The sequence below is a fragment of the Diadema antillarum genome, unplaced genomic scaffold, assembly GCF_040938485.1.
Source record: "Diadema antillarum isolate AM-2024a unplaced genomic scaffold, OU_Dant_1.0 seq00000031_RagTag, whole genome shotgun sequence".
Taxonomy (NCBI): Eukaryota; Metazoa; Echinodermata; class Echinoidea; order Diadematoida; family Diadematidae; genus Diadema; species Diadema antillarum.
Window position 1 is genome coordinate 35870 of NW_027271147.1, and position 26085 is coordinate 61954.

The 26085-nt window shown below is 39.4% G+C and overlaps 1 protein-coding gene across 1 annotated transcript in view; it reads right to left on the reverse strand.

The window, feature by feature from the left end:
* Nucleotides 1–10314: 10314 nt before the first annotated feature.
* The window catches only part of LOC139725301 (uncharacterized), a 36844-nt gene continuing 21073 nt past the window's right edge, over nt 10315–26085 (reverse strand). The window contains exons 18-19 of the mRNA XM_071636390.1: nt 24663–25988; nt 10315–10968 (exon numbers count right to left, since the gene is read on the reverse strand). Coding sequence (XP_071492491.1) covers nt 10315–10968; nt 24663–25988 — 1980 coding nt within the window. The remainder of the gene's footprint in view (nt 10969–24662; nt 25989–26085) is intronic.

The window sequence follows — 26085 nt, forward strand, 5'->3', positions numbered from 1 at the left end:
TATTGGATATTTGCTACGGTACATTTCAAAATAAATATCAGTAACATTCAGCTATACGTTTCATAGTCCAAAATGTCTGATGTCTGCCTTTACGTTCAAAAATGAAAAACAGTAACATTCGGCTCCGTGCGATGATAAAATAATTGTCAGATGATTCATTTCACTTTCGGAAGTGGACAGCAGTAACATTCGGCTCCGTTCGATAATGAAATAAATGTCGGATGTTTGAAATGAATAACGGTAATATTCTGCTCCGTACGATGCAAAAATAAATAACAGATTGTTGCTTTAAATTTTGGAAATGATTAATGGTATTAATCCGCTCAGTTAGATGCTAAAACAAATAGCAGATGTTTGCTTTCACGTTTGGAAATGGATTACGATAGTATTCAGCTCCGTAAGATTCTAAAATGAATGTCGGTTGTTTGCTTTTACATTTAGAAATGAATAACGGTAACTTTCGGTTTTTTACAATGCTAAAACAAATGTCGGATGCTAACAAATGTCAGCAAATGCTTCCATTTTCTCATTTCAAACGTAAGTTTTGACCTCCTAAATATATTGGCATCAACTTTTATAATAATATCTACGCCTATTAACTTGTCAAATCTTTAAATACTGAGTAAGATGATTGAATTTTCTATTCATTTGTTTTAGACATGGACATCTGTATCATTTCAATAATGCTTAATATTAATTTGTCTATGTTTAGTAGGACCGATTTAGTTTTTCTAATGTTTTTCCTGATTTTTTTTTTGTTACCAGATTTTACTTTCGACCACCAGAAAATAAAAATCAATGATATTGGTGGCCCGATAAAACTTAGTGCGGAGCCCTGTGTATTCTATTCTTCATTGTGATCGGCCTATACTTCCAGATTTTCATAATCCCATTGCTGGAAAAAAAAAAAAGTTTCAGTGCTTGCGTTCTCGGGGAAGTAAACTTCGTGAAAGGCAAAAAAAAAAATAGTTTAAAAAAAGGCACTACGAGGTAGATTGATGTTTTGACAGTGGAGCGTGATTAATGGCAAAGATATAACTGTCAACGTAAGCAGGTGCGCCCCGACGGTTGAGAAATCTACGCGCACGGTATGACTGTCTCGATCAAAAATCAAAACACAGTGGTTAAAGAAAAGCAAATGATGGGGCAGCGCATAGTGCTCTATCGTAAAGCACTCCATTGGCACGGGTGCTATGTGCATACCATGTACGTGTGGTGTTGGGGATTTTCTTTGTCAGCTGTGTATCGGGTATTTCTTCTTGGGCGCGCGATTGTTCTGGTCTCAGAATATTTACAATCGAGTGTGAAAACATGTGACACGTCTTCGCTGTCCACGCGCGCTTAATCGGAGATGCTGAGTGATGTTTACAATTTCGATTCGAGCAACATGCTGGGAAAAACAATAAGTTAATTAAGATCGGGACATTAGATTTCCCTTCGAGGTAACCGAACTTCGAGTTATCTTTTTCGAGCTACGCGAATTTTAATGCACGGAAACTCCATAGGAACAATCGGGACTTTCATTTTGCCCCCGAGGTAAGTGATATTCGGCTTATCCGATGTCGAGGTATCCGAGTTTGACTGTAGATTGTACTAGCTCCACACTGACATGTCAGCTTACACACTACTTGTGTCCAGTATGCTGTAAGACCAGTAATTTTCCCTTGCATGAAACTTTGGGGAATTTCGCGAGGAGCCAAGATCCGCGAAAGCAAGATGCATGTGAAAGCGTTTGTCTACACAATGTGCTGAATGCCAGTGGCGATTCGGGAAAGTTTCATGCCCCGAATGTTTCTGTATTTACAGTACATACATGTATTACTCCCCGTCGAACGAGAACAATCACAAGAAATCGACAGGATCTATAATGAACCTCCTGCAACAACAGTACGAAGCGACTTCTTGTTATACTTGTGTCAGTGAAGTCTTTTCGGCATGATGTATGGGAAGTCACTAACATCAGACTGAATTTGAAAACAATGTAATAATAGTGACTGTGATAATCATCATTACCCCCATTACTATCCCTCCCACCAATACCACCTCCCCAATATAATCATCAATACCATCATTATCTCAGTCATCATCAATTATCATCAACATCATCATCACCGCCATCACCATAATCATCATCATCATCACCATCATCATCATCATCATCATCATCATCATCATCATCATCATCATCAGTGCATTACACCTTAGTGAATGAGAACAATCACAAGAAAAGTCATGGTCACCTTCTCATTGCAGTTATTCTATTTTGTAATCATTATCATCAATATCACCATATCATCACCACTATTATCATTCCACATCACCCTCGTTTGACTGGGCGATATCTTTTTATGATACTGAGTGTTCTTGGCAACTTGGCAAGGATGGTATGAACATAAATCAAATGGCTCCACCGAGAGATGGCTCCATGGGTTGTATAATTAGGTAAGCAACAAGGATAGAAGCAGCTGCTACACATAGCAGAGACTCCATAACCTCTCTTATACTAGAGGGAATTCTCCTATTTTGATTATACCTGCGTAAAATCTTCCACTGTAGCCATGCATCTCCTCATTAAGATGTATTTTCTCCTGCTTAAAATTTAGCTCTCTCTCTTACCAAACTTTAGTTTTTTTATATATGCTGAAAAATAGGACTAAGAGAGCACTATAGAACATCTCTACAGCCCTTTAGCTGACCTTGGGTGCAGGGGATGATGTGCTTTGCGCTTTTGATGTCAGCAACATAATATCTAGGCATGTTTGCGTTATCAGAGTCTCCAGTTTGCTAGGGGGTTAAGGCAGGTCCCTGGAGAATCTTCAGTTTAAAGGATACTTGGGGTTGGAATCTCTGATAACAAAGTCATTTCAGACTGAGACTGAAACCCTAAACATGGCACAACAATTGGTAGTACTCGCATGAGCAGACATTAGAGGAGCTCAAGAAAGAGCAGCAAGGGTATAAACCTCCCAAACACTTTTCGTTATTTCGCATTACAAGGAAGTGGCCATTCTAAATGTTATCTGGGAGCTCACTAAAAGCTTGCCATAGTATTCAATTCTCTCATGACATAAACCATGGATCCTGGTACTGTAACAGGGATTGAGATGGAATTCCCAGTTTTGTATGAACAATACGCGATGTATGAAAATATGAATGCAGGCTTGTCTCATCATCATTTTCCAATATGCCTAAAATGAGCAAAATGTGTGCCCATCCAATCAAACTTGGGTTTAGATTCACACCATGGACTTTTGCATATCCATTTTGCCACCATTAACAACAGCATCGAAGCACTGAATTTAATTTCTTGCGCCATAGGGGGAAGAAAAAATGGATGAGCATGTAGCAGCAAAGTACGAGAAATATACCAAGGCTGCACTGGAGTTTGCTAGGAATACTCTACCTAATTGCAACATTACGCAGGGCAGTCAAAGGGGTGGGGAGGGGGTATTTACTACAATCTCTGTGGACAAGCTAACAAGTTTAACCGTGTATGTGATATCGCTCAAATTTATAGCTATAGTGCCTGAGATATGCTAATACAATTTCCTCTCGCTTCTTTGGCTTTTGTTTCCACAACTGATATTTGCTCAGTCCTCGATTGCTGACATGCGAGTCACGCCTCTGGCAAAAGGCTTGGGCATCCACGCGGAGTTGCCATCGATAATTAGAAAAAGCACACGCATGAATTATCAAAACTCAATTCGCCATGTTACCGAAACTGGTCTTATATAGAAATACCGGTAAGCTTTACATGCAAGAGATTGATCAAATACGTTTTCCACTCCATTGTACAACACCGACACAGCACAACAGCGATACAGAAGTCAAGAAATGTGTAAAAATATCTTTGTGAGGAATGAAAAGGTGAAGCATTGCAGAAACCACTGAATAGAAATACATAAAACATGCACTAAGGGCACGGAAGAAGTGGAACACAGCAAAGGCACAGATCCATTACAACATACACATATGCATATATTGCCAGTCATTGACACACAAAATAATGGAATGAAGATATTACAGCAACGTACCAGATAATTACTATAATTCATACAGCACAGACATCTGCTATGAGTTTCATTGATAAAATACGATTCCCAAATGTCAAAGTAAATTTTTCATCCTGTATAAGATGAGAATTTCAGTAATATCCTGCAGAGTGTGTGCTCTTTTTTTTTTTTCTTTTTTTCCTCATTTCACGTCGATGCAACGAAATCCCATTTCATTCCAGTACTGGGATTCTATGCATCAATCTTGGAATGCGCCCGATCTCCACGACGCAATATTTACAATGCATGATTTGACAACAGAGCCACACATAATGCCTGGTGTACATTCAAATACAGACATATAGTTTTATTTACACATTTACGTGGCTATTTTAACTCATCTAGTCGGCTATTCACCAAAGTTAGAAGATAAAGAATACAAGGGAAATTTTCATACACTTTAGCACCAAGGACTAGTAAAGGTCACAGGTCAAAGTAGTTTCATATGACTAAAGAAGATCTAGCCAACCAAGAAAAACAAAATAACAACCTTTAAGTGAATGAAGAAAATGAATGTGTGCTGGTGATTGCTCAGTTGTGCAGTTAGCACTTCAAGGTTGTAGATGACAAAGATGAAGAAGAAAAAAGGGAGGACAAAGATGGAGAAGAGGAGAGGGTGAAGAAGAGAAAGAAGAAGATGAAGAACTGAATAAATATTGACATCTTTTTTTTTTCTTTTTCTTTTTTGCATCAAAGTGAAGAAGAGTGTGTGACATGTATTGTCTGAAATTCATCAGTTGTCACCACCTCCTTCCGGATTGAATGAATAGGGAAGGGCACCTGTTTTTCCCACCTTAACCACAATATTCCAACCTTTGGGGCTGCATCCCATATTAAGTACATGTAGGTATGTCTTTGTTGCGATGCCACTCATGCGTGACAATGCCTTTGACAAAATCGAGTAGAAGGTAGTGACATGGAACCTGATGTAATATGTCCATTCGTGATCTGTGGCATCCGTCAAATGCCATACATCTATGAAGACATCAATATTGCAGCAGTGTAAGATTGCCAACAAGATTTCAGCCAAAGCATCACTGTACACCGCAGCACAGGCGGGACAACATCTTCATCAAAACAGACGACATACATGTATCACACAAACAAAGCAAATATAAAAGGAGAAAAGATACATAATATATTTACACAAGGATTTAAAATCTCTCTTAGATACTCTCATCTGATAAAAGAATTTCTGGTATGCTATTCCTTAATGATTCTTACAAGCCTATAACGGCTTATGAATTATGACACATTGCAAATTTACTCAAACATTATTGTATTACAACGTATTACCTGATGTCACGAATGCCCATAACATTTAGGGCAGCGCACATTGTCACAGACAAAGTGAAATCATGTCAAGGCCAAAGTACATTTCTACCAACAAATTTACTTACTGCAGAAACAAGCTAAACTTTGCTCTAAATATCTTGACAATGCGGCGATTCCCATACATTCTTACCCATCTAAACTAGTGAGATCAAAATCAAAATGGCAAAAAAATTGCTAAACCTGTAAATACAGTAGGTTACTACGTGCCTATGTAGATAGACAACCTGTACCTGAGACTTTTGTGACTGCTTTGATGTGCTAGTCCCCCATCCCACAAAAAAAGAGAGAAAAAAAATACATACGCAGTTAAGAATAAAAAAAAATTATATGAATTGTTGAAATGCATGACATTTAGGTTAATCTTTTATTCCACACAAAACGGTAACCTATGCAATGTTGTCCTTGAAATGGAGAAGATGCATATCTAAAAGATCTAAAGTCAATACCAAAAATTATTTTCCATGGATTTCCCAGACAAGACAAAGGACCTGCAATACAAATGACATGCATAACACACACAGAGACAGTTGGAAGAAGACTGAGTAGGATTTGGCAGGTTTCCATACAATTGCAAATATCAACAAGGCCACATTTGTACATTCAGAACACCAGCAACAAAAGGGGTGTTTCCATTCATTGTTCAAATCCGTCAAAATTCTCCGTCCAGAACGAATCTGAACGTGAGGCACACACGAGCCCCACAAAACTGTCATTCATCCGTAAAATCAGACGTCACAAGAATAAGAAATACTCAATCCACTCTGGAATGGAAGGACACACCTCATGTGGTGCATGCAACATTTAACCCTTTCTGCTCTCACCTTTTTAAAACTCCACTGAATTAGCGTACAAACAGGTCACCTATCATAACGACAGCGTTGCGATTGTAACAGCCATTTGCAATGCATCGTGGGATGCCTCCCAACACAATAATCCTCATTTTGGCTGAAATTTACTTTTAATCTCCTAGTGAACATGTAGTAAAAACATCTGACTCTTCAAATTCCGTAACTCCCTTATCTTACATCATATTTCAATGGAACTCTTGCCATCCTGTTTGTGCAATTTTATGTCATTCATTAAAATCAATGTGAATATGGCATGGAATAGCACTCTGAGAATTCACTTTGAAGATGGCACAATTCAGGCAAAATCTCTCGTTTCTCAACAGTCAAATCCTGCGGTCGTCTCATCCGAGCACTGCCAGATGCCAATCACCAATTTACAAAATGATGATGATCAAAGTTGATGGATCTCAAAACATGCTTTGCAAAAGAGCGGGGGTTAATACCTGATACGAGTTGAATTCAAACCCCCGACTTTGCAGCTTCTCTTCTAAACAAAGAGCACCACATAAGTTTAGTCATCATTTCCTTTCTCAGTGTCTGCACCATCTCCCAACGAGGAGCACCAATAACAATCAAGGCTGCAAGGTTGATTCCCCTCTCCTCCATCTGCAAAACGCAGAAATTTTTGCGGTACATCAATTTCCGCATATTTCGCGCCACTTCTGGCTGGTGCGAATTCTAAAATACTGCGAAAACATCTTCACAATTTTCTTTGCACATTGCGAATGGGTTGACAATATTGTGCAGTGCGAATTCAACAACCCGCGAATATGTTTTTGAGCCGCTCAGCACGAAAAATTAATCATGCAAAAATATTGACGTTTACAGTATATCCTCTTTTTTTTTTTCTTTTTCATCACCCCCATTCTGCAGTGGCTCCTATTCACCCATCTTCCCCAAACTGGGGGCCAGACCATAGATTTTCCCCATCCCTCTCTTCCCCCAGTCATACAACCTGCCCTCCACAGGGGGTGGGGCCAGAAGTCAACGATGCTGATGTGACTACCGGTAGATGTTTCACCTCTCAACTGGAGTAGCTAGACCTCCTGGAAATGTAAAGAGTAAAATTGAGAAGTTAGAAATGCTGCAAAAACAAACAAACACAAGACTTTTGATAAGGCATTTATGAACTCAGTCAAAAGACTTAACAAATATATTTCGTTTCTTTTTCAGGGGGAGGGGGAATGAAAAATGGGGGTTCCTTGTGCACTTCCTGTGGTCCTATCCCAGTGGTCTTGGGCCTGGTTTATAGGTGTGCCTTGGTTGGTAGGATTAATCATTAGGCAAAGTATAATGTTTCCTCCATCCAAATACATAATTACTTTAGTGACATAACTGACTTGACTGAGAAAGTTGACAATTCTCTTTCATTTTGTCAACTACAACAGAACCAAGGAAGCAAACTCTCAAAAAGTTTATCGTTCTAATCTTCATCTTGTTTAACCATTTTTTTGGTTCTTTATTAGATTATTCCAATGATCCAATATAAATAAGGGCAAATGATGTTGATCATCCAAAGATACACATTATCTCTCAGCATGTACATTTATGGCCCATAACAGTGTGTTTCAGATAGAAGGCACGAAATTACCCTTTTCCGAAATTTTTCACACCACCCTACTGAGACTAGGAACCCATTGTGAAACTACTCCTTTGAAAATTTGTCATGCCAAATATTTCGGGAAAAGTAAGAAAGCGCAAGTTTCTTTCTTGGTGTACTCATTCATGAGACATTCTCTGCATGTGTGATGGCTTCTTTTGCAATTGCATGGTCTGGAATTGATGAGTCTCAACAGAGGTAGGGGTGCGGTAGGGAAGGGTGTTTTGGTTTTTTTTTTGTCCTACTCTACATTGTATGTGCTTAGAGGTCCCAACTATCCTGTATGTTCTCCACCTATCTCAGGTATCACATGCTCCTTAGTAAAATGATCCTAAAAGAAACTAAAAATTATTGACATTATATCATCTACACATAACATGCCTTTGTTTACCATGCTGCACCCCAACTTTTCGTTGACAGGTACATGTATCAAAATTGACAACTTTAAAAGCAGATGTTGGCCAATATCTCTGTAGTCAGCTCCTCCTAAATATTCCATCCTTTAGGATGGAATTACATGACAGTGGCAGATCCAGGGGGCGCCTCCCTTTATTTTTTGCTAAAACAAATGTGCCCCTCCTTTAATTTTGTAAAGGTACCCCCCCCCCCCTTTACGGAATTCCTGGATCCGCCCCTGCATCACCTACTCAAGCAAGTAATAGCTCTTTTACCACTTTATGTGCTCAAGTGCTGATTCTGAAGCACACACACACACAAAAAAAAAACCCATAGCACTGTCCAGACTGTCAAAAGTCTCTAACACAGAAAGGGTTAATTAACAGAATGAAGAAACTGACCTTCACGCCCTATCCAATAGACTAATTTACTGGTTCACGTTTTAGCCCTGTACTCTTCTGAGCATGAAATTATAACGGCAGTGTGTACCATGTGTAACTGAGAGTACTTGAGAAGACTTGGCGAGGAAGCATCAACAAGGCTTGCATATACTATTTGTTCTTAAAGGTACAGTTTACCTTTGAGAGCAGTGATTTTAAAAATGTTCAAGTTATCACATTTGATGCATATGTGTAGGTCAGTTGTATCACAAAATATCCTACCATAAAAAAAAAATTCAATAAAACCTAAAGTATAAGAAGTTATCACTATTTTTCTCAATAAACCATAACTGTAGACGGTTTAGTCTAGAAACAATCTTATTATAACTATTGTTCCATTTTGTACATTTAACAATATTCAACATTGATTATCCTGATCAAATTTTTTTATAGTGGTTGCTTCTATCCCTAACTCACATTTTAGAACTATCTTTAAGTACTACAGCTGGGTTTTTGTTTCATCTGCAAATGGTAAATTATGCCTTAAAAGCTAAACCTGATGAGCTGTTGGATTCTTTAATGTCTTCATACATCTTCTCTTTTTTTTTCAAGCACCCTAGTGAGAAAGAACTTTTTTTTGACATGCATCACAAATTTTGACAGGTCTCTATTAGCTTCATCACCTGAACAAAGCGGGAGACTTCTTTCTCGCAAGAAACAAGTTTTCTCCCGAAAATGAATACAAATGAATGAATAAACAAATATCCTCAGTGCAGGGGATAAAAAGCAAAGAGATGGAGAGAAACAGCATGCTCAGTCCCTTCACCATTAATGTCAAAGGAAACAGACAAAACAAATAAAAACAACTGCATCAAAATGGCTGAATCTATAAGATATGAGACAAAATGAGGCAAAATGTGTAAATCTGAGCAGTGATGAAGATGATGAATAAAGTGATGGCATTCCCATTCGTTATGTACCATGATTGTGGTGACAGTGACATGTTTTAAAGTGAATAGCGTGGCGTAACCTACCGGCGGTACTGGCTGCCAAATAATCACCATGTGATTGAAGAAGAAAGTTTTTTTAAAAGATGCATGATTTGTATCCGTATGTTAAAATTACTGGAGGATGATTTCACAGTTGACATCACTTTTCAGCCTTGTACGTAATACATGTATCCCCTTGGTGTGAATTTGTATCACTGTTACACAGGCTGAAATTTGATTAGCACTTTTGGGCAATTTGCCAGGAATAGTATGAACAGCACATTGGATTAGATTATGGTTAGTAATAGCAGCAAGGTCATTTTACAGAATGCTCAACCTGACAACCCACAGATTGTGCTGTGGCAGCCATGAATGACCAGGGTCAAAAGTCATCCAAACCTAAACCATTTGCTGACAATTTTGAAAATGTCATACTGAGGGATGCATTATTGTAATTGTGGCTTAAAAATTGGGGCGTGCATCACCAATATTTCTGATTTGGATTAATTTACCTGGATTTTGATTCTCAGAGTACAGCAAGTAATTTGGTGCACCCATTATCATAGTAAAACATGTTGGAAAAGTGTTGGAGAAGTGTTAATATACAGCTTTCCATGAGCTAGTCTTGAAATCTATTTATTTATTTTTTAAATCTAAGCTTTTGGGTGGACCTGACATATTGGCTTGGGCCATCTGTCACTGAAGTTTCTACTTCTATCTCACCTCTCTACTCCTGACATTTCTTTTCTCAATGGCGACTTCTGGCTCCTTCTCCATCTTCTCTGGTGGGGCATTGTCAGCAGCAACATCCTCCTCCTTTCCCTTGGCGACGGTATCGCCCTCGTCTACAACATCCACAACATCCTTAAAGGGGTCATTCTCTTGAGGTGCCTCCCCATCTTCTAAATTTATGTCCTCGTCATCTGGAGCAGGGATCCCTGCAAGATCTCCTTCATTGTCACGTTTTACATTCTCCTCCTCTTCCTCCTCCTCTCCTCTGGCAACGTCCAACACCCCCGCCTCATCTTCCGCCTTCCGTGCTCCACCTTCTTCCTCAATGTCCCCTACCTCCAGCTGGTCATTGACCTCCATGCCCCTCCCGCCTCCTTGCTCTTCCACGTTGTTCCCGTCCCCCGCCCCTGCCCCTTCCCCCTCTCCTTCCCCTCCCTCCTCCTCCCCATCCAAATTCCCTCCATCGTCCCCTTGCCCTTTCTTCTTCTCCTCCCTCTGGCGATCCCCTGGGCTCTCTTGGTGGTCCTCGTTTTGGGCTTGGTTCAGGACTCTCTGCTGGACACCAGCCAGGGCGTGGTTGAGATCGGGTTTGAGGAGGGCATCTTTATCCCCTGGGTTTAGGAGCCTATCCACCGGCTGCAATCAAAGTATGTATGCTTGTCAACATGGGGAGGAGATTTTCAGGGTTATCATTAACCGTAGAATGCAGGGATGTGTATCTTCAATAATTTTCTCCTTCTTTACATTTTTGCCAAGGGTATATTAAAATGGTCAAAAATGTTTTGCCTTACTTTTGTGGAAGTCTGAATATATACAAGTGATGAGAAGTCTTTTAAGGGAACCTATTAAGTATTATAGTCAAAATTATTGCAGTCAAAGTAGAAATGTTCAAGTTCAAGTTCCTACATTCTACTCACACGCAGGAACAGACTAACCACCTGGTCTGTTTATTTTTTAGCTTTTGAAAATTGTCTAGTATCTTGCACCGCATTAGGAAGAATGTAACACCCTCAGATAAAAAAATCAAATGAGTTTAAGATGAATGATGGAAATGGGTGGATGATTGGTGTGTATTAAACACAACAGGTGATGGACGTACAACTGTACATGTATGTTATGTTGACAAATGATTAAAATACAACTCTTCTTTGTGAAGAGTTTGTGAGACACCCACTTCAAACACCTGATATTTGAAACGGTGCTAGAATTTAACCTGCACAAAAAAGATCCAAACTAAAACCTTTGTATAAACACCAACAGTATGGGTTAATCTGTCCTCAAAATCAGAATAAAGTAATATCATGCAAAAAATTCCAATCATGCAGACAGGTATCACACTTTCATTCCAAAGTAATATACCACCCATCAGCAATATTTCTGTCTCGTAGCCTTTTAAAGCTTTGAAATCTTAATGATGGAGTCCATTTTTTTTTTTTCAATGGCAGAGAAACTTCATAGGATTGAAGAACAAAAAGAAAGATTATTTTGCAACAAACTTAACTTCAAAGTGTTATAGAATATAGCCCACAAGTGTTGATGAATGTTTCCATATGTACATAGAAAATATCCATGTTACTTAAAACAAATGTCTATATAACAACAGAGAGGGGAATTGGAAAATTGACATTACATACAAATGTCTAACTCATACAACATATGTAGCAAAGAGAGACCCTTGGTAGTAGAATAAACCCCTCATCCCAACTGATATAAACACTAAACAAAAAGTAAGTTCCCCCTAAAACAAACCTGTGTAATCTATGAATCGGGAACCTCTGAGGAAATCTGAATACAGGATCATGTAGTTATATTTCTCGGCTACCTTTCATGTGAAATTCAGTGGATATCACTAGGTCACGCTTGAGTGAGCATGACTTAAAGTCAAAATGGTCATTTTTTGAAGTTCACAAGCCCAATTTTGCAACTTTGAATTGGTGATATCGGAACAAATTTCAATTTTCCAGGATAAAAAGGCATGCAACGTATAATTTATGTGCTTCTTATCGTATCATGTGACTTGTGCAAAAAATTTCACGGTTGAGTGAACACGAGGTAAAAATTACCAAAATGGCCGATTTGACATGTTTCTCGTGGTAATTTCTATCAATTGAGATTGAATTCATGTGTTGAACAGTTTTTACACACAATTCACGTAATTTCACGGTTGAATGAGCACATTAAAAACAAAGAAAAATAAAAATTGAAATTGTGCAGTAAGAATTGCGATAAATTTGCGCACTGAAATCAATTGTTTTTATGCTTTTTGTATTGTGTTAAATACCACTGTGCATGACAGTGATCACCTGACATTTTAGTCACGCTTCAATGAGCATGTGGGGCTGGAAAACTCTTTTTTACCCTATATAATAAAAATATTCATTGGTTTTTATGTTTTAGTTGATATGTTGGGAAATTACTCTGATTTCAATGAAAAAATAACATTTCGATAAAAAATGACATTGTGACATGCTTCAGTGAGCACATAAGATGAGCAAAGTGTGCAGGTCTAAACCATTTTCATGGCTGAAATTCCCATAAGATTAACATTTGTTCGGTTTGGAAGACGTGTTCAGCGGTGTTAGTCGATAGAGCCTAACAAGTTAGTGCAGATGCTCCCCAATCTGTGTTATATTGCCATAACGATCGCATAATAGTCAACCAACATTTTAAGCAACTATCATCACCATCACAATAATCAACACCACATGAACAACAAAGGCCACTACATGTTTCTCACCACAATCAATATCTGTCTCCAGACTCTCCATGCATATGTGCAGCACGGGAGGATATTGATGTTGAACAAAAGTGAAATTTGGTGCCATGTCAATGATTAATTGCATTTATTTTCCCTGTTAGTTAATGCATGACTTCATGACTTTACAAAGATGAAGAACTTAATGCCAAAATTAGTATTCATTAGCGAGAACAAAGGCCCGAAGATTTAATTTGCATAATTTCTCATCTCTGCTCCAACAAGGGGATTTCATCAAACTGTAAAGTCAGACCAATTTCCCCACGAATACTTCAACATTTAATCAAAGGTAGCCATGGATTAGAAGGAGGGTTTCCGGCACCATGTACCCTTTGACGTGAAAAATTTTGAAGGAATGCCAAAGATCACTGAGACATTTATATCGGTCCTAAACGCAATAATGAAATGTTTTTCAGTTGATTTTAAATGCAGAAGATCAATGCAACACCTGCTGGATGGTTTTAATAAGATGAATCATTGTTTCATAATGTGGTCATTCAACCGTAAAATAAACCACATTGCGTGCAAAAGCCACTGTTAGCTTTCAAAAGCATAAATTCCTCCCCTTCACATGAACTTACCATGGGGATTATGGCCAAACTGCCAATTTTTCATTATGTAGGTTAAAAAAGGGGTTTCCAGCCTCACGTGCTTATTGAAGCGTGACTGAAATGTCAGGTGGTCACTGATATGCGTTTGGGTATTAGCACAATATTAAAAAGCATCATACAGTTGATTTCAGTGCGCAAAATTATCGCAATTCTTACTGCACAATTTAAATTGTTATTTTTCTTTGTTTTCAATGTGCTCATTCAACCGTGAAATTATGTGAATTGTGTGTAAAAACTGTTCAACACCCGAATTCAATCTCAATTGATAGAAATTACCACGAGAAACATGTCAAATTGGCCATTTTGGTAATTTTCGCCCCGTGCTCACTCAACCGTGAAATTTTGTGCACATGTCACATGGTGCGAAAAGAAGCACATAAATTATACGTTGCATGCCTTTTTATCCTGGAAAATTGAAATTTGTTCTGATATCACCAATTCAAAGTTGCAAAATTGGGCTTGTGAACTTCAAAAAGTGACCATTTTTACTTTAAGTCATGCTCACTCAAGCGTGACCCAGTGATATCCACTGAATTTCACGTGAAAGGTAGCCGAGAACTTCAGCTACATGATCCTGTATTCAGATTTCCTCAAAGGTTCCTGATTCTTAAAATATTGATGTTGGTTTTAGGGGGAACTTACTTTTTGTTTAGTGTTTATATGAAAATTTAAGGTATAAGAATAAGGGATTTTATCTTTTAGAGATACAGAAGTGTAATCACAACTATGATAAGTCTACATTCCACGAGAAAAGACAATAAAAATCAAACCCAGCATTTAACCCAGCCCAAGCATAAATAAAGGAAATGAAAAGAAAGACCCGAACATACAGAATCTGCATCATAAATTGCAAATCCTGGAAGCCAAAGAAAAAGTTTTGAAATTGGACAAACCTGCTATACATTCAACAGCTGCAAAGGAAACACACACAGAAAAAAACTTTTGCTTGTGAACATACGCATATATATAGATGCTGCACATATACACACATTTGCTTCGCAGGAACACATGCACATTGCAAAAGTTTTCTCTCACTAATTAACCTGCTTTCCTTCTATTTAAATGTAAACCTGCCCCCCAAGTATTTCCTGTGGGAAGGAAACATGCACATCAGTGTTGAAAGTGCATGTCTGCGTAATATTTAAGTCGGCTTTTGTGAACAGAATAAACTCAGGTGAACTGAATGGAACTTGTTTCATCAGATTTGGACCAAAAGATTTAAAAGTCACAGAATTTTCCAGAGCTTCTATTTTTTCTCTCATAAATCAGTAAATTTTCATTGCAAGAACAAAATTAAAAGTGGCACATCATCTCACTAGTCTCTCATTGCACTTTATACAAATCTTCACTAAATTTCTCTCTTTTTTTCAAATGTGAAATTACATTATATCACTGCAAAAATAAAAACCACATGCATTCTTGAAGGTAGTCTCACTGGATATCAACTCCAAATTGTACACCCGTATTTATAATTTTAATTTTTTGTGCTTCTTTTTGTGAGAATAATCAACCTGTCACAATCCTCCGTGTGTTGACTCACCGGTAGTTGGGCCAAATCATTTGAGAAATAAAAAGTCATCTATAATTACTCATGCATTTTCCCTAAATATCTCGGCACATTGACAAGCATTAAGAAAAAAAAAACAACAACTAAAAGCACAATGCTCTGGAATTAAGTAGTCATTCAGTCAATTATCACTTACAATGCTTTTCGTTAGTATTTCATAAATAGCTTTCAATCAAAATAGATGGATATTAGTTTGAAGAAGCACTGTAAAACAAGCAAAACAAGGAAAAGTAGAAATTACGCGGTGCGTAATATATGTCCCCGCCGGAAGTAGCATTTTGTAACAAAATGTGCAATATAGGTAAAAAAATTGAGGTCAAAGGTCAAAGAAGTCAAAGGTCAAAGTTCTGTGTAGAAGTTTTGAAGCCCTCACCTAGTGCCATCACATAAAGCAAATGGAATCGAAATTGGGTTAGAAATGGCGAAGGAGTAGCATTTTGTAGCCAATGTACAATATAGGTAAAAAATCAAGGTCAAAGGTCAAAGAAGACAAAGGTCAAAATTCTGTGTAGCAGTTTTGAAGCCCTCAACTAGTGCAATCATATAAAGCAAACGGAATCAAAATCGGGTTAGAAATGGCGAAGGAGTAGCATTTTGTAGCAAAATGTACAATATAGGTCAAAAATCAAGGTCAAAGGTTCAAAGAAGTCAAAGGTCAAAATTCTGTGTAGAAGTTTTGAAGCCCTCAACTAGTGCTATCACATAAAGCAAACGGAATCGAAATCGGGTTAGAAATGGCGAAGGAGTAGCATTTTGTAGCAAAATGCACAATATAGGTCAAAAATCAAGGTCAAAGGTCAAAGAAGTCAAAGGTCAAAATTCTGTGTAGAAGTTTTGAAGCCCTCACCTAGTGCCATCACATAAAGCAAACGGAATCGAAATCGGGTTAGAAATGGCGAAGGAGTAGCATTTTGTAGCAAAATGCACAATATAGGTCAAAAATCAAGGTCAAAGGTCAAAGAAGTCAAAGGTCAAAATTCTGTGTAGAAGTTTTGAAGCCCTCACCTAGTGCCATCACATAAAGCAAACGGAATCGAAATCGGGTTAGAAATGGCGAAGGAGTAGCATTTTGTAGCAAAATGTACAATATAGGTCAAAGGTCAAGGTCAAAAGTCACAACTGAAATTCTGTGTAGAAGTTTCAAAGCTCCCATGTAGTGCTATCATATAAATCAAACAGAATCAAAATTGGCTCATAAATGACAGAGAAGTAGCAAATTGAACACGACGCACGGACGGACGCACGGACACACACACGTACGGAGCTCGTTTCATAGTCCCCTGCTCGAACTCGTTCGGCGGGGACAAAAAAAAAAGAAGAAAAAATAAATAGTAGAAATTCTTGAAGCCCATAATCACTATACAAACCATGGATGACTCGGTCCTTGACAACAATATCTGCACAACCTCTTCATCTCACTGAGTTTCTATGCATCATTATTTTATTTTTAGTTTAATGCGAAGCAAGTTTTGCAATTCTGAATGAGTCAATAGGAATAACACATATCTAATGCAATTTTTTGGGGGGGATTCCTTGTTCTTTTTATGTTCAGCTATATCAGTGATGTGGTGTTTACACACTGCTGGGTCAGAAATTGCAGGCCAGCATTTGTGAAACGATGTAAATGAAAGGCTTTATCACACACATTAAAAATGCACCATCCTGACTATGCAATGAAGCAAGCATGAAGATTGTTAATCAAAAATAGTAGAATACAGCGAAGAGAGGAAAAAAAGAGAAGGAATGTAAAATGACATGGACACACAGCAAAGCGGAAAATAGTAAAGCAATCACATCACGGTGGTCTATGAAGTCTGAACTTAAAACACACACATGCACACACACACACACACACACACACACACACACACACAATAGGGCTAGGAAATTAGCAGAAAGCATATCTATGCATCAAGAGCTAGATTTGGGACATGGCTGCATGGGACATTGTACTTCAAGCACTTGCACTGTCGTGCAAAACATCAAGGTATACATTCAGTATGTGGTCCACTCTCCTACATGATAATGTGATATAAATATCTCACACCTGAACTAGATCTTGAGGAAACCCCCCCCCAAAAAAAAAAAAAAAAAACAACAACAAAAAAAAAAACATGTGTAATGTTGTGGAAGAGCATTTCCATAATGACAGCATTATTTGATGAGACATGTCAACTTGCATCTTTTTAAAAAAGAGCTGTAGGTCATACCTTGCTATCATCAATACTGTATACGCTGTTATTTTTCGCGTATAGATATTTTCGCGAATGACGAGGCCATAGACATTTTCGTGAGATGTTGTCTTCGCGAATTGACGCAAACGCTTACATTAATGCACTATTAACAGGGCGCATGGAGACATTTTTGCGTGTTGTTAAATTCGCGATCCAACTGTGCTTCGCAAAATTCGTGAAAATAACAGCTTATACAGTAGACCATTCCTGTAATATATCTGTATGATTTATGGATGCTTCTTTTCTTTCCTACAGCCTAGTAGTGAAGTATTTCATTCACTTGCTCCCTCCTGTTAAGTTACACAGGCAAGAATTCACTTCTTGATTGCTACGTAGGGCAAGCCTCTGGCAAGCTTTGTGGTTGTTAAGGCAATTTTTAGTGAATAAAGCATGCACAGAATTTGATTACTATTAAATACAGACGCGGTCTATTGACATGCAGTCACTGTAAGATCTTTTAAACATGCATTAAAGGGACTGTACAATACTGGATGAGGTGGGGATTCGTGTTTTGAACATTTCTTAGTGAGATAATGAGAAACCTCTTATAAAATATGAAAGAGCATGTAATTTCAAGAAGGATTCAACGTTTATTTGATGAAAATTGGTTTTCAAATGGCTGAGATAGCCAAAAAAGCGATAATAATAAAAGGCGACAGGCCACGCCTTTTAGGATCTCTTTGTTTCACGTTGTTTTTGGATATCTCAGCCATTTCAAAACCAATTTTCTCCAAATAAACTTTTGATACCCCTTAGAATTGCATGCTCTTTGACATCTCATAGAGCGGTTGCTGAATATCTCGCAAAACGTTAAAAGCTAAATCCTCATCCGGACCAGAACTGTACACACCCTTTAACTCCCATACCACACTTTCTGTTACATCTGCGAATGGCCACTTTACCAGTGTATTCTACCTTATGGATATCTTTCCTCAAGGACTTAGTTCAGTACCAAGTTTATTCCACTCCCTTGTACATGTATTCAGTGTATTTCAATACTCCAAATGTAGGCCTACTTTGTATGGATCAGTTGTTGATATGTCAGGCAGGCCACAGGTAAGCTTTCTAGTTAAGAAAAGTTTCAATTATAAAAGTATGCATACAATTTGAATATGTAGACAACTGTAAACTGGTCTATTGATGGCTTGTCTTTGGGTGTACAAGGTTGATCTCAGTAGCGTACACGTAGCAAATGTTGCGTATCCACAATGCATGTGTCCTCACGGTTTCTGTTGATAGCATTGTAGTTAATAGCAACTACAGTTTGTAGCTGCTTCACTTACGTACATTCCAATTCATGATATATTTCTATTTTTGGCTCCAAGGACAGAGTTGCGAATGTTTTCCAGCCACCTTGCATACTCAGTGGTTCATGGAAATGATCCAGTTTGCATGCATAATTTATCATACAACAACTTGGCCAAGCAATGAGGCTACAATGTAGCACTCTCGTTACCATAAACTTCTATTCTTAAGGCACATGGTAAATTTGAATACTTGTATACCATGTATCAAGCAGTCTATTGTACAGTCTCCCACACTGAAATCATTTTAATGTGTACTGTTGTTGGTACAAGGAGCTATGCCTATTTATGTAACGCTAATGACCAGCTAAGTTAAGTTATCATGATGTCATCATATTTAGGGACAATCCTTCTGAAAAGGCAAATCTAATAAAGTACAGTGGACTCTGGTAAAAAAAAAAAAAGTGATATAACTTACTCTCTTCTAACAAAGTAATTCTTTTGGGCCCCATCCAAATTTCTTTTTATGTAATTGTTTTAAACAACCTGATTTGATGCAACAAAATTTCAATATAATAAAGCGATGTCATTGATTCTAAGGAATTAGTTACTAGTCTAATAATTTAAAATCCAAATTGCAGAGATTTGTTTCTGCTATGTCAGGCAAAGCTTCACATAGCCTTTATCAGCATATTAGTAAACCTAGTCGTTCAATGGAAAAAGGAATTTAAAATATTTCTCACAAACAATTTAAAATCTCCATACTGATTGTAGGTGGCTGTTATTCTTTTTTTCTTTGGTAAAGTTAATGGACACTGTATATCTTTCATTTCCACAAAAAACATGACAATGCAGTACAGCTGGGTATAGATATACAGTAATCAATCACTTTCTTTCAGTAGAAAATTTTTATTCACAACTATGTACAGTAAATGACAAGCTTGAATTGAGATTGCAGTCCATGGAATCATTGTGAATAAATTACACACTCCTTTGCAACACACATCATGAGGAGATCTTCTCACACAATCAGATAGAGCCCCTTCCCCCCCCCCCCCCCCCTTCCTCGTTATATCAGTTGAATGAAGGAAGGACGCCCTCGCAAGTTAGGACTTCAACATTTGTTAGCATTACTCATCTGGGCTAAAGTTGAGTAGCAACATGTTCATGATTAGATATCATGAGAGAGTCATTTTCTACAAAAATGAATTATACAATGATAACTGCACTTTAGCAAAGATGGTGGGCAATATGCCACTCATATTGCATGGTGGATATGTTCCAATCTTATCATGATTATTGTTGAGCATTTACGACAGACACGTACAGTCAACCTTGCCTAAGTCAAATTTATTTGGACTGAAGAAATAGCTTCAACCTAGAGAAAATTTGACTTATGAGGGATTAAAATCAAGAGAATACAGCAATTATTTGACTAATGCAAGGTCAACTTATGCAAGGTTAACTGTACTGTACGAAGCTGATCCTCATTCATGAAAGTGAAATCAACAGCATTATGATCACACATAATTATGCATGGCATGAAACAAGTAGTGGTGACATAGCACGTCACAGTCTATTTTCACTGAATTTGAACGCACTGCTCCTTCTAATGCACAACGTACTGCAGAAATCATAATCAAGGCCTTTCAAAGAAGACGCAGGAGAATCTTAAAACTTTGTACAATCATGTAGATTATGGAAAAATACTTTCAGTACTCAATACAGGTTTGCATTTAAAGATAATAAAAAGTTTTGGTACCTCAAAAGTTTCCTTGAATTTCCTTGTCTTAGTTTGTGTTTCAGGTTAAAGTACCTTTCATATAACTAACACTGTGAGACTTACTCGCCCCAAAGTGCTCTCATGTCTTAGTAATCATGCAATTAACTGTGACCAGCAGCCCCATACACATAGCGACCAGCAGTCCCATACGCATAGCGTAATCGGGCTTCGCATTGTAGCATTCAGGATCATGACAGATTTAGTATCGCAGGATAAATGTCAACTTAAAATCCCAAAAATTCTTCAATTTGAAGACTTACCAATTAAGGTGAAGTATTGAAAACAGGCTTCGGGCAACGTTTGGTTCTGCCTATAGTCCCTTTCTGTTCGAATTGATGACTGAATGTGACTCGGCCGAGAGGACCTTGGGAGAGCTACATACACTGAATACTACAGCCAGTGCATGCGAACACATCACATGCGCACAAATTTCAAATCCATCAACGGATAAGACGTTTGTGTGCGCATGCGCTGGCCGTAGTAGTCAGTGTATGTAGCTCTCCCAAGGTCCTCTCGACCGAGTCACATTCAGTCATCAATTCGAAAAGAAAGGGACTATTGGCAGAACCAAACGTTGTTCGAAGCCTGTTTTCAATACTTCATCTTAATTGGTAAGTCTTCAAATCGAAGAAACTTTTGGATTTTAAGTTGACATTTACCCGCGATACTAATTCTGTCATGATCTTGAATGCTATAATGCGAAACCCCATTACGCTCTGCGTATGGGGCTGCTGGTCGCAGTCAGTGGTTTCGTACAATATTTATCGACGCTGTACTGCGACGGCTCTGGTACGAAACCATTATTGCATGATTACTAAGACATGAGAGCACTTTGGGGCGAGTAATTCTCACAGACAACGTACTTTAACGTGAAACACAAACCAAGACAAGGAAATTCAGGGAAACTTTTGAGGTACCAAAACTTTTTATTATCTTTAAGCTTAATAGCTCGGAATGACCATCACCAGAAAAATGGGTTTAGATACAGTTGACCACAGAGTGGTTGACAATGATAACAGATTTCTTTTTTTTTAATAATTTCTTGATTCTCCGGAGAAATTCAAAAAAACTTTACTTGTTCACTTTACTTGACTTCTACAGAATTAAGAGAGTTTATGATTTATATGTTCTTTGGCTTTGCAATCTGAACTTGCAGAGAAGGCACAACACCTACATACTCCTAAAGGGAAAGAGAGAAGGAGATGGGGTGAGGGAGCTACAGACAAAGAAAGGTATTAAAGTGACTGTTAATTTCATGAGAAATAATAAAACCAAACCAAGAAATACAAACATAGAAAGTACTGAGCACAAACCCACCATTAATTAAATCATTCTGGTTTCTTAGAGTATTTTTCCTCCTCTTTTAATAGTAAAATAACATTAATATCACGAGAAATTGGAAGAAGTTATACTAAGGAATACCATCTGTTTCCACAAATAAACACATAGTTCAGAATGTATGTTTCTAAAAAACCCAGAAAAAGTACAAAGAGGTTAATGACTTGATCATACCATAAAAGGAAAGAGGGGCTGTGATTTAATCATTTCCTAATAAAAAAGAAGAACCCCCCAGAAATGGTAACGCATGACAGCAAGAAATACTATACAGTCAAACCTGCCTTAGCGGCCACCTGTCTATAGCGGCCACCTGTCTATAGCGGCCACGGCAAAATCCCCCCGAGAGAAAAGCCCTGTTAAAGACCCTGTGTATAGCGGCCACCTCTCTAACGCGGCCAGCGGCCACAAATTTTGTTTCCCGCGGGAGATATCAACCTGTCTATAGCGGCCAAAAACCCAATGGAGCCGTAGCCAAGCCGATAATTCAGCGTATTTTTCTGTTTGGTAGCCGTGCGAGCAACGTTCAGTGATCGCCACCGCTGCATTCATCCCTCATTCAGTCATAATAATGCACGATTCTTCACGACAATAAACATGCTACTGTGCAACAATTTCATATACACCGGCATGATTAAATGCATGAAACACACGGTTATGCATACGTACACACATACACTGTATATGTACATGTAAGGATACAACGATGATACATGTACATGTAAGCAATGCACTCAAAGTTGGAGTACCTATCTATAGCGGCCACCTGTCTATAACGGCCACTTTTTCCGTCTCCCTTGGGTGGCCGCTATAGACAGGTTTGACTGTACAATGAAAAAAAAATGAATTGAATGGCCATTCTTAGTTTCAAGGACATATATCCTATTCTGTCATGGAAATGACTCAAAGTGGAACCTGCAGTAAACACACAGTAGTCTCTTGATTCATGAAGAAATAGAAGATGTTTAATCCTCTAAAAAAAAAATTGGACTTACAGCAAATTCATTACAGACACTTGGATTCACAATGCAACCCATTGTCTTAAATATTTACTCTCTTAGAATAGTCCACCACTTCTGATTTTAACATGTTGCATAGAAAAAACAAACAAAGTACCGGTACCTTGATATTGTGCACAAGTGTTTTGTTTGAGAAGCACTCATCGGTTTTGTAATTTTGAGTCCCCTGTGGCAGGGTTCTCGAGCTCTATCTCTATCTCTAGCGTTCCCAGGCCCTGTTTCAATATCATGGGAACTACATCGAGCCAAACAATGAACCGAAATTTGGGACAGACTCAGATCAGATCTAGTCGGGGGAATGATACAGAGACATTCAATATGTATTCTAGAACGTGTCAAGGTGGGTGCAAGGTATTGTTCGTAAATGGCTTCATGAAATGGTCCCTGACTTTTGAGGACTGATTGAATCCAAATTGTCCGTAAGATCATTTGAATTGAACTTAGCATTGATCTCTTAACCCGTTGAGGACGGACTGATTTTGCTACAACACGCATTTCCCATAGACATGTGCCGGAGTATACTCGGGACTCGTCCTCAACGGGTTAAGCTTAGTGATACAGCCCACAGCACAGATGCTCTTTGGTGCTGTCTAAGCATCATTTTTTAGTATGCCATCAATTTTTGGCATGATGCTTTGCAGAATGTTGCAAGGTTTTGTAGGGTGTCGCTGCAAACATGTCAAAAAACTCTCATGAATCACCCTGCCCTAAATTATCTCTTCCTGAAAAGATGCTGTATAGGCCATATATCTAGCGTGTCTAATCTTTTGTGAATCGGAACTTCCGGACAATTTCGCGAGTGGTTAAATTCGCGATTGTGGAGTGCAGTACTGAACGGAGAAATGTATGCATGCACGCCACATTCACATCAGAATCAGAGTTATTATTGTGGCGTGTTTTTATATTTGCAAAGAGCATCCAATGCGCTAAATTTGTGAAATAAAAACCTCGTGAGATATTCGGCGTATACAGTATTCACCATGGATATTCTATGAGTTGAAAGAAAAAAAAGGAGGTTGTTTTCACACATGCCTCTCCACATCACTTCTTCTGTGAAGAAAATAGAAAATAAACTAAACAGTAATACTACAACTGGCTAAACAGAAAGGCAAGTCAATTTGACATAAGGACAGGCAAGTCAGACAGGTGCATCAGTGAGAATGTTGAGTCCGAACAGTCTCTGTCCAATAAATGACAGAGTTTTCGCATGTAGAGAAACATTCAAATTCATGAAATTCTTCCGTCGAGGTGTTTTCATTGCAACTGATTGACAAATTGCCCTACATCAACGTATTAAAATAAGCACTGAATTGATCAGTGTTTTAGTAGTAGCCATGATAAACCATGCCATAAGCCATAAGCCATGATAGTAGTAGCCATCGAGTATGTACACCCATGATTTTTTATCATGGCTACTTCTAAAACACTGATCAATTCAGTGCTTATTTACGTCGATGTAGGGCAATTTGTCAATCCGTTGCAATGTAGAGAAACATGTTGTGGAGCTGTACAGAGATGAGTTGAGAAAGAAATAGAGCAACACTGATGGTAACACAGTTGAAACGATCATGAAATGCAATAGGAAGTTCGCAATTTAGATGGAATGGTGATGTTAGATGCGACAAATCATGATGCTGCGTAAGGGTTGCAAATCTTGTCACACATGTCTGCAAGGATTTCAGCTCGCCGCAACACCGCAGGGAATCCTTGGTGTGTGTTCAGTGATTATGGGCTCCAGAGTTTCCACAAGCAAAGAAGTGTAAGCAACAGTCATCAACTAACCTGTGGCTGCTGTGGCTGGTTCTGTTGCAACGCGGCACCGTCCGCCGCGAGGGGTTGGATTGCATTGGCCAGTCCATCATTGCCCAGGCCACCTCCGTCATTGGCCAATCCTGCTGCCACGCCACCAACTTGTCCGGCATCTGGAACAACTTGCAGGAGAGGTTGGTTTTGTAGCTTGTCGCCCACCTGCAACTGTTGTCCAACGGGCTGCTGCACGAGCGGCAGTTGCTGCTGTTGGATGGGCACTTGTTGCTGCAAGACGGGCTGTTGTTGCAGAATGGGTTGCTGTTGCACGAGGGGCTGTTGCTGAAGGACTGGCTGTTGCTGGGCGACAGGCTGCTGCTGCAAGGCAAGAGGAAGCTGTTGAGCTACATTTCCCTGTAATTGCGGCTGCTGCAAAATGTTTGGTCCACCCTGGCCCAGAGCGGCACCTGCCCCCTCCCTGACTTGCATGCCATCGAACACTGCATTCTGACCCAAGCCCACCTGCAGTTGTTGCTGCTGTGGCAGCTGGGGCAAACCACCCATCACACCCCCCTGTTGCTGGTTGATTCCATCCGGGCCAACATGCTGCAGCCCAATACCATCTCTGTTCTGGGCCCCAATCTGGCCCACTTGTAATCCTAAGTTTGCTCCCATGCCAACTGGTCTCTGCGGATTCATGCTAATCATCTGTGGGGCCTGCATACCGACCTTTATTAGCGGTTGGCCGCCTCCGACGCCCACCTGTCCCACTGCATCAAGCTGACCTGCGACCTGCTGGGGAACCTGTCCAACGCCGAGTTGTCCCGGAACAGGACCGCCAAGCTGTTGCCCGACAGCTTGTCCGAGGGCGGCTTGCCCAGCCATCATCTGGCCACCATCTTGCCCCAACTGGCCGGCGACTGGCAGGTTGGCGGGAATGCCCTGCTGTTGTCCGAGTGCTTGTCCCAGGGCTGGCTGCTGACCGAGTGCTTGCCCCAGGGCTGGCTGCTGACCAAGTGCTTGCCCCAAGGCCGGCTGCTGACCAATGACGGGTTGAACACCAACGGCTTGCCCCACAGGCTGCTGCGGCAGCTGCTGCATTCCCAGATCCAGCTGCCCTAGAGGTTGCTGCTGTCCCAACTGTCCCTGGGCAGGCACCTGGGGCTGTCCCTGCCCAGCTACGGGCTGGGCCACGGCTACCTGCATCTGGGCCCCTGCCATCTGAAGGGCCTTGAGGGCGTCCTCTTCCTTATGTTTCTCCTCCACCTCCTTCTTCACCTTCTCTTCCTCATGCTCCTTCTTCAGGATGTCCAGCTGCTCCGCTTGCTTGATGATCAACTTCTCCTGGATCACTTGGCGAGCCTGTGGCAACAAAACCAGATGAGAGAATTAGGCAGAAATACAGAAATGCCAACCTTGTCAACAGCACCACAGTATTCTCAGGGCTGAAAAGGTTTTT